This window comes from Pararge aegeria, chromosome 23 (assembly GCF_905163445.1).
Source record: "Pararge aegeria chromosome 23, ilParAegt1.1, whole genome shotgun sequence".
NCBI lineage: Eukaryota > Metazoa > Arthropoda > Insecta > Lepidoptera > Nymphalidae > Pararge > Pararge aegeria.
The window spans coordinates 1,122,318-1,133,471 of record NC_053202.1 but is presented as its reverse complement, the minus strand read 5'-3'; the positions used below and the strand labels follow the sequence as shown (position 1 = coordinate 1,133,471).

Here is an 11,154-nt window from a genome sequence, read left to right as displayed (position 1 = left end):
TAAAGATATTTTTGACTTTGACTTTGGTACGCCGCGCCGTAGCCTTTGGCGTAGTTTTTTGTGTTGTTATCTGATATCAAAAGATTATTATCATGGCGTGTATATGAAGGGTACAGGGCAAAACAAGGAAAGTCACGTGAAAAGCAAAGAATAATAATTATTGAAACAATTATGTAGATTTCCCAACCTATATTCATTTTGCATCGAGCGTAAAGCAAAAATATAATTATAATCACCCTTTGTTGTGTAAGTACTACAAAACGTCACCTTCGAATAATGCAAAAAATATGAGAGGTTGTTTGCACATGCTAGCCGTACTGGAGTCCACCTAAACCACTTTGGAAATCGTATAATATCCCGAAATCACCGCATGATTGCTCTGTGTAGACAACTTCGTCGGCTTCTGTATGACCATCCTTACTCTGTGGCATGATTTTTTTTTATTAACAAAACGTTATGTCTTCAGCATTAAAAAAACCGGTTCTGAATAGTCTCTATGAAATAGTTTGTCTATTTTTTTTTTTGTCCACCAATGGATCCGTGGACTACGGGCTGAACAGTAGCGTGCATAGAGGGTATACACAGGGTATGCAGATGATATAAAATGAAGAAATCCCCAGTATTAGTTATAAATACTTAAGTAGGCTTTTTATAACTCTTACAATGCGTAAACTTAAGTTTTTTATAACTCGCCCTGGAGATTTTCTTTATTTTGTATCATCTGCATACCCTGTGCATACCCTCTATGCACGCCACTGATGATCACTTGTCTGGGATAATATCTGTTACCGATACCGTTACGTGCTCTCTGAAAAGAGCAAAATGTATATAATGAATCTACTCCGAAGTCTTTAAATCAAAACTTAAATTTAATAGTGATATCAAGGGTGGGAAGCTAAGGTGGCATTTGGCGGGGCACATAGCTCGGATAACTATGGATGCTGGGGTCCCAAGGTGCTGGAATGGCAGCCCCGCACTTTGGTCGACCCCTAATGAGGTGGACAGACGACATCAAGCGCATCGCTGGATGCAAGCGGCATAAAGCCGTGAAGTTTAAAACTCCCTACAAAAGACCGTGAAGCTTATGAATATGTCAGTAATGGACCTTCATAAAAACGGTTTATCGCTTATCTGGTCAAGCTGTTAGCATCAAAGAATGAGAAAGAATCCGAGCACAGAAACTAGTAAAATAAAAATAATCTTGGGTTTTATCCTGCTACTTATTTCCTATATTGCTAATATAAAACAAGGAGGAAATATGTCTCGAGTCTATTAGAAACGAGCTAGTTACTCTGAAATATCTAGTTGCAATTTTATAGCCGTATCAGCTGACTCGCTGGGAAAAATGTTGCATCGGCCCCGGTAGGCATATAATAGGCAGGTGATTTCTTGTAGAGTTTCTTTTGGACTTGTAACTAGTAAAGTCGTTGGATAGACTACTAGTAAGTAGTTTGGGAGTAAGCTGGTGGTGATGCGTGACGAGAGCGTTACGTAAAGTGCGATCGGTCGAACGGAATTGGAGATAGAAAGACAGAGAGTTACGTTTTGTATATTATATACATACATAGATAGAGCTAAAGAAGTGCCTGAATGAAGTTTAAATGTTAATATAATACCTATTATCTTGTAATTTATTAATTATTTTTAAGTTTTTAATTAATTATTTTTTCTAACATTTTATATTATAGATATAAAAAAGTTTACATACATATCAAGTCTCATTGGGTCCAGTAAGTAACCTAAAAAAAAGGATAGCCAATAAACGAAAAATTCGGAACTTATCGCGGAAACTTATTCGGAAATAATTCGCGATCGCAACTTTTTGTCGGTTCAACACTAGGCCTCAACTCTTGAGGAATTCTTATGTACAAATTTTGGTAAACAAAACGTTTGTGTACTTATGTACACGCGCTAGAAGTTATACTTCATTAGCGTGACAAGATAAAAATCTTTTCCAAAATGTTACCTTCCGCCTTATTCTACGTTAGTAGAGAAAACGACACAAACAATAGACAAAGGTATTCAATACATTGAAAGTTTTATTAAAACGCATTATCTAGTTATCTCATTGTCGGACCACCAAGTTTCACTGAACATTACAATTTAAGATTTTCGACCATTGAATGAATTAAATCAACGGAATGATCCGCAGACTTCGACAATTGAAAGTGTACACTGTCAATGGTCAAACCTTTTTTTTTAACTAAAATGTCGACTATAGCAAGCTTCAGGGTGTCGGTTTTTTGTGACGGACGATGTATCGCCCTCTCACTCGGTTTAGCGACTACCTTCATCCTGTTAAAATCGTGTTACCATGTGCGCGCGTATTTGGTTGCATCGTATAATTTCACTCCCATATTTTTTTCCTAACGCCGCGCCGCTAAAGAAGAATAACTTCAAAAAACCCAATACCTAATAAATATTATATAGTTTATAGTGCTCGAGTCTCATATTAAAAACCTGATATTTATAAAGCATGATTTACAGCAATGTGCAATTATTATAGCCGGTCTACAAACCATCACAGGCGGTTTGGTGCGTCACATAATGTAAATGACGCATCAGATACTATAAGAGTAGAATGTTTAATTAATTACGGACCATTTACCTTTTATTAGTTGGTTGGTTGGTGGTGTTGGTTGGTTGGTCTAAATTAGCCTTCACCTTTTTAAATTCAGTGCTAATATATTTAAGTAGGTAAGTGAGTGATAAAATTTAAGAAAAATTATAGGCTTTTTCTCTTACCTGTGCAAGCTGTATTAATTATTATCTTTGTAATTTTAGGTACATAAATAAATATTTATATATAGTTTTTAGGTATTTTTTAAGTATTTTTTAATTGAAGTATCATATAAACTCATGAGAGTTATGAGATGACAAGATAACAATTTTTCTTGTTTGTGAATAATAAATCTAAAAAAATAATTTTTACCCATAAAAATTTAACATCAGTTCAACAAGTAAATCAGTTACAAAATTAAATTAAATGCAATTAAAATATATGTCAAAAATAAATTAATTAAAAACGTAAAACGAACGATGAGATGAGAAAAGATATTTTACATAAAAAATGTAAAATATCCTATCTCACCTCATCTTAACAACCCATTACGTCCCACTACAGGGCATTGGTATCATCCCACGATGAGGGATTTAGGGAGGAGGGTTTAAGCCACCACGCTGGCCCAGTGCTGATTGGTGAACTTCACACGCCTTTGAGAACATTATGCAGAACTCCCAGGCTATCAGGTTTCCTCACGATGTTTTCCTCCACAGTTGAAGCAAGTGATATTTTATTTATGTACATCAAACGCACATAGCTTCGAAAGATAGGGGTGCGGTGCGGGGATTCGAATTCGGCCCTCCGAAAGTAAATCCTAAGCCCTAGGCTATCACGGCTGTATAAATAATTATTCATTAGTTTTTATAGTAAAGTATGAATTTAAAACGGTTGACAAATAATAACGTAGAGATAAAATGTTTGTATTTTGTTTTTGTTAATTCCAATTCCATAATTTTTAGTTTTAAAATATTCTTAACACTTAAAAGTAGTTTATGTAAAGTTTATTTATAACATAGAAAGTTCGAAAAAATAGAGTCTAATGAAATGAAACGTATTTCAAGTGTTTCAAGAGCAACTACTGAGTTTCTTGCCGGCTCTTCTCGGTAGAATCTGCTTTCCGAACCGGTGGTAGAGTCACACAAACATGCATACTTGACGTTTCAAAAGTGCTTATAAAGTAGGCCTACTTGAAATAAATGAATTTGAATTTGAATTTGAAAGTATAATAAAAAGTAATAAAAGCACTTTTGTAACGTCAGTATTTAGTAACTCTACCGCCGGTTCGGAAGAGAGATTCTAGAAGCCGGCAAGAAACTTTAACTCAGCAGATGCTCTTCTTCAACAAATGTATTTTTAAAATTTTCATTCTGTCTTACGAAAGATAAGCGGTATTCAGCGGTGTGCTTTCAAGCATTTCATTAAAAAATCAATGTCAATGTCGTACAATTATAGTGACAATATGCCGATATCAATGCCTTTTCTACAGCGTTTGTAGCTTGTTCATGGATCATTAATATCTACAATTGGTTATGATCATGGATCGTTAAATCTGTGATAAGCCCCAGTGGGCAAGACTACCTTCTCCCTTTCGGGGGTCCGAGTTCAATCCCCGCCACGCAGTTTAATATCTCTTGCTTCAACAGTGCAGGGAAAGCTTGTGAGGAATTCCGCATGCCTGTGAGTTGTTCATAATGTTCTCAATGGCGTGTGTCATCTACTAATTCGCACTTGGCCAGCGTAGTGGAATACAGCCTTAACCCATTATGATTTAAGACAACTACACGGCTAGCATGGGCAGGAGATAATTATCTTCTCCCACAGCTTTATCAACTCTCAGAGAGAAGGCACGTTATATTTCCAATATTATCCAAATAATATAATAGGTTGGGGAAAAGGTATTTTTGCATTGTGTATGAACTTGTGATAGTCTTGTAGATTAGTATCTGGCTGGTTTTGGTATCATTAAAAGTTTGAATTTTACGGAAGATAATTCCAAATTCAAATTAGGAAAAATCAGTGATTTTTATTTGTTTTTTTACTGTGAAGATGAGTGAATCTAATGGAGAAATTCGATACATTTTAAAATTTTACTACAAAAAAGGTAAAAATGCAACGTAAGCCGCGAAAAAAAATTGCGACGTTTATGGACCTAGTGCTGCGTCTGTGAGAATTACACAAATTTGGTTTAAGCGTTTTCAATCCGGAATTTTTTATGTAGAAGAGGCACCTCGCGCTTGTCGCCCTATTACGGATAAAATGGATGCCATTGGATACAATCGGGGGATATAATTTTTGTCTCCGGCCTATGCTAGCCCTGCTGCACGGCTAGTATGGGCAGGAGACAAGTATCTCCCCGGGAAAAGAATAAAAAATTATCTTCTCCCACAACTTTATCAACTCTCAGAGCACTATACAAGTGAAAATAATATCCAAATAATATATGAGTAATAATAAACGGGGTAAAACCCTTTCCTTGTTCGTTTGCTTTAGCGCGTGGACTCGTTAATTATATGCCTTGTCAGGGGATATAATGGTTGTCTTCTGCCTGTGCAGTGTGCTAGCCCCGCTGAGCCGGTAATGGATTGACAATGATAATTGTTTATATGCAGCCTTGATCTTAATAATTAAAGACACAAAGTAGTTCCCCCGAATCAAAGATTTTCATTAGGATGAAAGTTGGCGTTACAGTTGTTGACGATAGCCAATGCCTTTAACAGAACCATGATAGGTGGTCTGGATTTTGTTTATACGCATTTCTCTGAAAAGTGACGTCAATGTAAAAAAAAACGAAAGTAGAAATTTATGTGACATAAAAAATTAAACACGAATTAATTGAACAAAAACTAAATAACTTTTACCTTCCAACTATATCAATATCTACCTATCTTATACCTTCATTAATTTGATATATAATCCGCGAACCGGTAAAACCTGTGTGGGGAAATCCACACAATTATTTGACTACTTATGTCATGAAATCGTAAGCGTGCCTGTTGCGTTTTTAATTTGTTTATAACCCGTGTCTTTTTTTTTTCATTTATTTATTTCTTTTTTTCCTCTATATAATTTTCCCTGTAAAATTGTCAAACGTTTGTTAATAAGACCATAGATATAGGGAAGACACTGTCTCCTGTAACACAGGTTCAACTACCGCAGGAGACAGGGCTTCACACTCATGAAAATGTATACGTTTATTTTGATAAAATAAAGATATTATTATTATTATTATTTTACCTAGGTACAATACCGTACGTCATGCGGTCCAACACAGCACTCCTCGTGGCAAGATTCGCGCCAGTACTCCTTGCCAGCTACGTCATTAATTGCGCCTCGGTCCCGACAAGCAATCTCAAAGTGGTCAGTCCTCTCTCTAACAGCTTATCTTTACGTTTTGTTACGTTTCAAAGTCAAATTCAAATATTTCTTTATTCAAAAATGCACATAGATTCTTCTTATTTAACCTCACTAACTCCCAAATTGATTCTTCCGTCTTACTCTCGCTCATTACTATAAATACTCGCGCTAATACCAGATTAAAATATTTTAAACCCTTTGTCCTAAGTGTCTACAAGAACAATACTTCCTTTAACAATCCCATCGTTTAGTAGATATATTATACAGGGCGGCACTTTGTAGGACATTTTCTTTGCATACCCTGCGAAGTGTTTCTTTGTTTATTAGAAACTAGCTGTCCCGTCGAACTAACCTATTCCCGACTTAGCGAAATCCAAAAAATTAAATATCATAAAAATTGGCCCAGCCGTTCTTGAGTTAATGGTGTAACTAACACAACTTTCTTTTATATACATAAATGAGTTTCCATTTACCATCAGTCGGGCCATCTGCATGGTCAACTATTACGATATAAAATGGGTAACAAAATGATGGTTCTCCGCAGGCAATAGTAAACAAAGATGCCGAGCAGACTGACAGCACCTGCAAGTTCCAAGAGACCTGTTCCTTCCAGCAAATCTCCTGCAGATACCTCGCCCATCTGGACCAGCAGCCAGTCAGCAAAGCATATTACACGAGTGTGAATTCCACCGTGCAAGCTTTGAAGACCTCGGAGTTGGATGTGTCAGCAGTTGTTTACTTCAACGAGAACTACACCGATGCATTCGTGGCTAAAATGGCGTTAGGTAAATATCGTAACTTGTAGTGGAATGGCTGCAGTTTCTGTCCCCTTAGATGAGTTTGCAAGAAAGGCAGCTGCCAGAGAGGAGTGGTGACGGATTGTCCAGCGTGCCACAACACTGAAGTGACGACCACGACCGCAGACAAGAGCGAACCGACTGAGAAGAAGTGGAATAAAAAAAATCATAATCATAAATTAAAATTCAAAATTCATTTATTTCAAGTGGCCCTACTTTATAAGCACTTTTGAAACGTCAAGTATGTATGTTTGTAGTGACTCTTCCACCGGTTCGGATGATTCTACTGACAGGAGCCAGTCAGTCCTATCAAATAACTCTATGCAAGTTCAAGGAGACTGGTTGCTTAGTAAGAGCGTGAAGGAACGACAACTTCAGCTTTTATATTAGAAGGGATATTATTAGAAAAAACGGTAGAACAAGAGATTATTTCACTTCAAAATTCAAAACACAAATGATCGCCTTACATTCGAGCTCAGCCTTTTTATATCGTTGAATGAGTAAGCTTATTTCCAGGTTTCAATAATCTTATTATTTCATTACAAATCATCAAAAGTATGTTGTTATTGAATAAATAATATTTTTAAATCATATTAATAATTTTATCAATTTAATATCACTTTTACATAGCCATTAAAATATATCTATAATATTTAAAAATAGAACACGTGTTTGATACTATATCCTGTATTGAAATTCAAATAAATATACTAATATTATAATTTAATGAAGTTAACTAATTTACAGTTTCTTATATTATTAATGAATCGCTTGCAGGGGAGGACGCCGACGCTGAGACGGTGAACTCGGGACAGATCCACGTTTGGCTGAACGCGGCCCAGCGTGCGGACCAGCTCAAGCAGTACATACAGACAGCCTTCGATCATTTTGTTAAGGTATCTTCTTCATCATCATAATTTTTTTATTGAACTACAAGTTACACCTCGTTGGGGGCCGACCAACGCTGCGCTTACCAGTCCGGAGCTGCCATTCCAGCACCTTGGGATTGCCACTTCAGCTTCGCGACTCGGTGAGCTATGTCGGTAAATCTGGTTCTTCTACGGATCTCCTCATTTCTGATTTGACGTAGAGATAATCCGAGCATAGCTCTCTCCATCGCCCGCTTAGTGACTTTGAGCCTTCTTATAATATAAGTTAGGATTGGCGCTTAGTTGATCTATGGATTAAGCTGAATTTAGAATTGCCAGACCGCGATTGCCAGAGAATCGCAGATTCAAACCCTCATTTCATTTTTCATTTTTCGGAAGGACACTTGCCGCTAACCACCTGAGGGGTTGCTACGGCGTCACCGGGGGAGTGGGGCGAGCGCGAAAGCTCGCCATGAGAAGAGCCCCAGGGCTCGACGACATCGGGGGGGACGATTCAAATCCTGTCGCTCCCGACATATTTATATACATTTTGAACTTATAAATTTGATAATTCCTCAAAGTAAAGTGTGTTAAAACTCTAATTAAAATTATAATATAACAATAAAGAACACACAGAAACCGTGTACAATAGTCATATTGAAGCATCAAAAACCACGCGTTGAATTACTTCACTCCATTTAGCAGTTCACAGTAATTATTTTACCTCTAAGGGGGCGTCCATTAATTACGTGAGGTGTTTAAGGGGGGGAGGGGGTCGAGTCAAATCTCATCTAATCTTACGTTGGAGAGAGGGGGGGTCTCGGCAAATATCACGCAATTTTTTTTTTGATTGAAATAAAAAAAATATATACTATATTGGTCCATTTAATCCAGATTGTACATGCTTAAGATTTTATCTTAAGCGTAATCGTAATACGATTAAGATCATTTATTAATTCGTTCGAAAGAAAATAATTTCATTCATACTTCGACGTTTTAGAGTAGATATTCTTTTTTTAATCACAGTAGTTACGATTTAAGTATTCTATTGTTAAATTTTTATTACACTTATAATTAAACTCTCAGCAATATTGATTACTATAGTCGTAAAAATGTAATAGGCCCGTTTTGACATTTGTGCAAGACCATAGAATGTAACTTGGAACGAAACTGAAAGAAACAATAAAATAAAAATCAATTACATACAGTGTTTATAAAATACGTAAATTTTTTTGGGACGGTAAATAATATGAAAGAATATATCGCGAGTATTCTTTTTGCGCTTACTTTATAGTAGCATGCAATTTATAATTCTTGCGAAACGTTCCGAAAACAGTTACGTTCTCAGTCTTTTTTTTTTTATACTAGAGCTGTAACCATTTTTTTACTGAATATCGAAATTAAATATTGTGTAGTTATCTTTACTGCAAAGAATGAGCTTGGTCCTCAAAATGGGTTCTAAATAATGAGTCTGAGTTGATGTATCTGACCAAGCGGCACATGACTGAAGCGTCCCCGCGCGCACTGCCCAGTTTTTCGATCCTCATCTTGTAAAGTTGACTGTGCGCTCGTTTAAGTTTGATATATATTGTTTACTATTACGTTAACTATGGCTCTTCTATTCAGGACATTAATTTAAACATAGTGATTTGACTCGATTTTTGTGTTTGTTATTATATAGTACTAACTCTGTTTCAACATGTTGAAACGTGGACGTATAATCAACAGCCAGTCACGCGTATTGGTTGTGAAGTTAAAGGAATATTTTGAACGAACGAACACTTTACAATACATAATAATATCAATCAAGTACTGATACAAACTTGAATTGATTTATCGTGAGTATCGAGTCCCGAGTCTTATGGTTCCATAACTAGTTACGTCGCGATGACAAATGTCAAAACGGGCCTATTACATTTTTACGACTATAGTCTTGAATAGTCGTAAATAAAAGCATAAAGCAAATTTGTTTTTTTCTTATTACAATAACAATCCAACGCGTTTACGTAAGAAACTCACATTTTGAAAAATCTCACGTGAGATTGGGGGATGGGGAGGGGGTTGAATGAAATCTCACGACATCTCACCAGGGGGGAGGGAGGGGCAGAAAATTTAAAAAAACACCTCACGTAATTTATGGACGCCCCCTAATGATCTAAACGTTTACCATAAATTATATCCCCTGATTATATCCCCTGACAAGGGATATAATTAACGTGCCCACCTGCTAAATCACTGGAACATGGAATAGGAGAAGTTTACCCCCGTTTATTAATACACATTTGTTATATGGATATTATTTCCACTTGTGCGCCAGTGCTCTGAGAGTCGATAAAGCGGTGGGAGAAGATCAATTTATATCCTTTCCCGGAGATATAATTGTCTCCTGCCCATGCTAGCCGTGCAGATGGTGATAAAAAAAACAACCGGCTAAGTTGTTTTTAGGCTTGTTCTGAGACCAGGGCGCGTTTGGAACCTTCGTAGCTTTAGTTTTAAGTTGACGAATTTAGTTATCGCCATGAACTCACTTCTATGTCATATATTGCGTGTTATGTACGCATCAAAAGTACCATCTATGTGCCTATGTGAAAAAAGAAATATTTGACTTTGACGCGGGTGTGAAGTGAGACGGGTGGGGGCGGTTTAACTTTTTTGGACACAATACACATATATGCAATAATGTCTAACTGATGGTTCTATATTTTCTTAGTTCTATGGGATTAAATTAAGTTAGCTGTAGTTTTCATCTCTTCAAAGTTTAAACTTCTTGTGATTTCAGGACGTGATGAAAGTGTGCTCGTTCGCGCAGTACGACAACGACAATGGCCGGTTCTCGTTCAGAAACTTCATCAACTACCACTACGTTTAATACTGCCATGTTATTATTAAGTTTTAAAATATATGATCTCTTTTTGTACTGAGGGTAGTTTTTTATTTCATTTTTAATTAATCTGGAGCTATGATAACCACTGAAGCGAAGCTTTATAAATAAATAAATAAATAAAATATATTACTACAACGCACACATCGCCACCTAGCCCCAAAGTAAGCGTAGCTTGTAAATTATCAAAATTAAGCTTAATATGCTATACTCCGCGAAAAGCAGGAGAATCTGTGTGGTGTAATTTATAATTTCTTCAATCCTTATACTCCACACCAAACAGATCCTCGGCAATACACCCTCTGCGCACGTTTCGCTCCGAAACCGGAGCATCATCAGGAGATGTTGACTTTACAATGATTAATTGTTAAACAATTGGTGTGGAGTATAAGGATTGAAGAAATTATAAATTACACCACACAGATTCTCCTGCTTTTCGCGGAGTATAGCAAATTAAGCTTAATTTTGATAATATATCATGGATTTCCGCAAAGTAACGCCTGCTTCTATACAATATACAAGCGTAGCTTGTGTTATGGTACTAAGATGACTTATGAATATTTATATGAATAATATACATAAATACTTAGAATATACATATAAACACCCAGACACTTTTCAGGGGGTGGTGTGGGTGGTTTCACTGGGTGTTTATATGTATCATTCATGCTCATCACACAAACATTTTCC

The 11,154-nt window shown here is 36.4% G+C and overlaps 1 protein-coding gene across 1 annotated transcript; it reads left to right on the top strand.

Annotated features, from left to right (window-relative positions):
* The first annotated feature begins 2,609 nt into the window (after positions 1 to 2,609).
* Positions 2,610 to 10,465, top strand: LOC120634299. Its single transcript, XM_039904791.1, has 5 exons — positions 2,610 to 2,697; positions 5,802 to 5,920; positions 6,462 to 6,702; positions 7,492 to 7,610; positions 10,363 to 10,465. Exons 2-5 carry the CDS (start codon positions 5,819 to 5,821, stop codon positions 10,450 to 10,452), a joined length of 552 nt encoding a protein of 183 aa, XP_039760725.1. The 5' UTR covers positions 2,610 to 2,697; positions 5,802 to 5,818; the 3' UTR covers positions 10,453 to 10,465.
* The last annotated feature ends 689 nt before the right edge of the window (positions 10,466 to 11,154 follow it).

Coding starts and splice junctions, on each gene's coding strand:
- LOC120634299 (XM_039904791.1), top strand. CDS start 5,819: ATGCGGTCCAACACAGCACTCCTCGTGGCAAGATTCGCGCCAGTACTC. Junction 5,921..6,461: donor CGACAAGCAATCTCAAAGTG/GTCAGTCCTCTC, acceptor GGTTCTCCGCAG/GCAATAGTAAACAAAGATGC. Junction 6,703..7,491: donor CGTGGCTAAAATGGCGTTAG/GTAAATATCGTA, acceptor AATCGCTTGCAG/GGGAGGACGCCGACGCTGAG.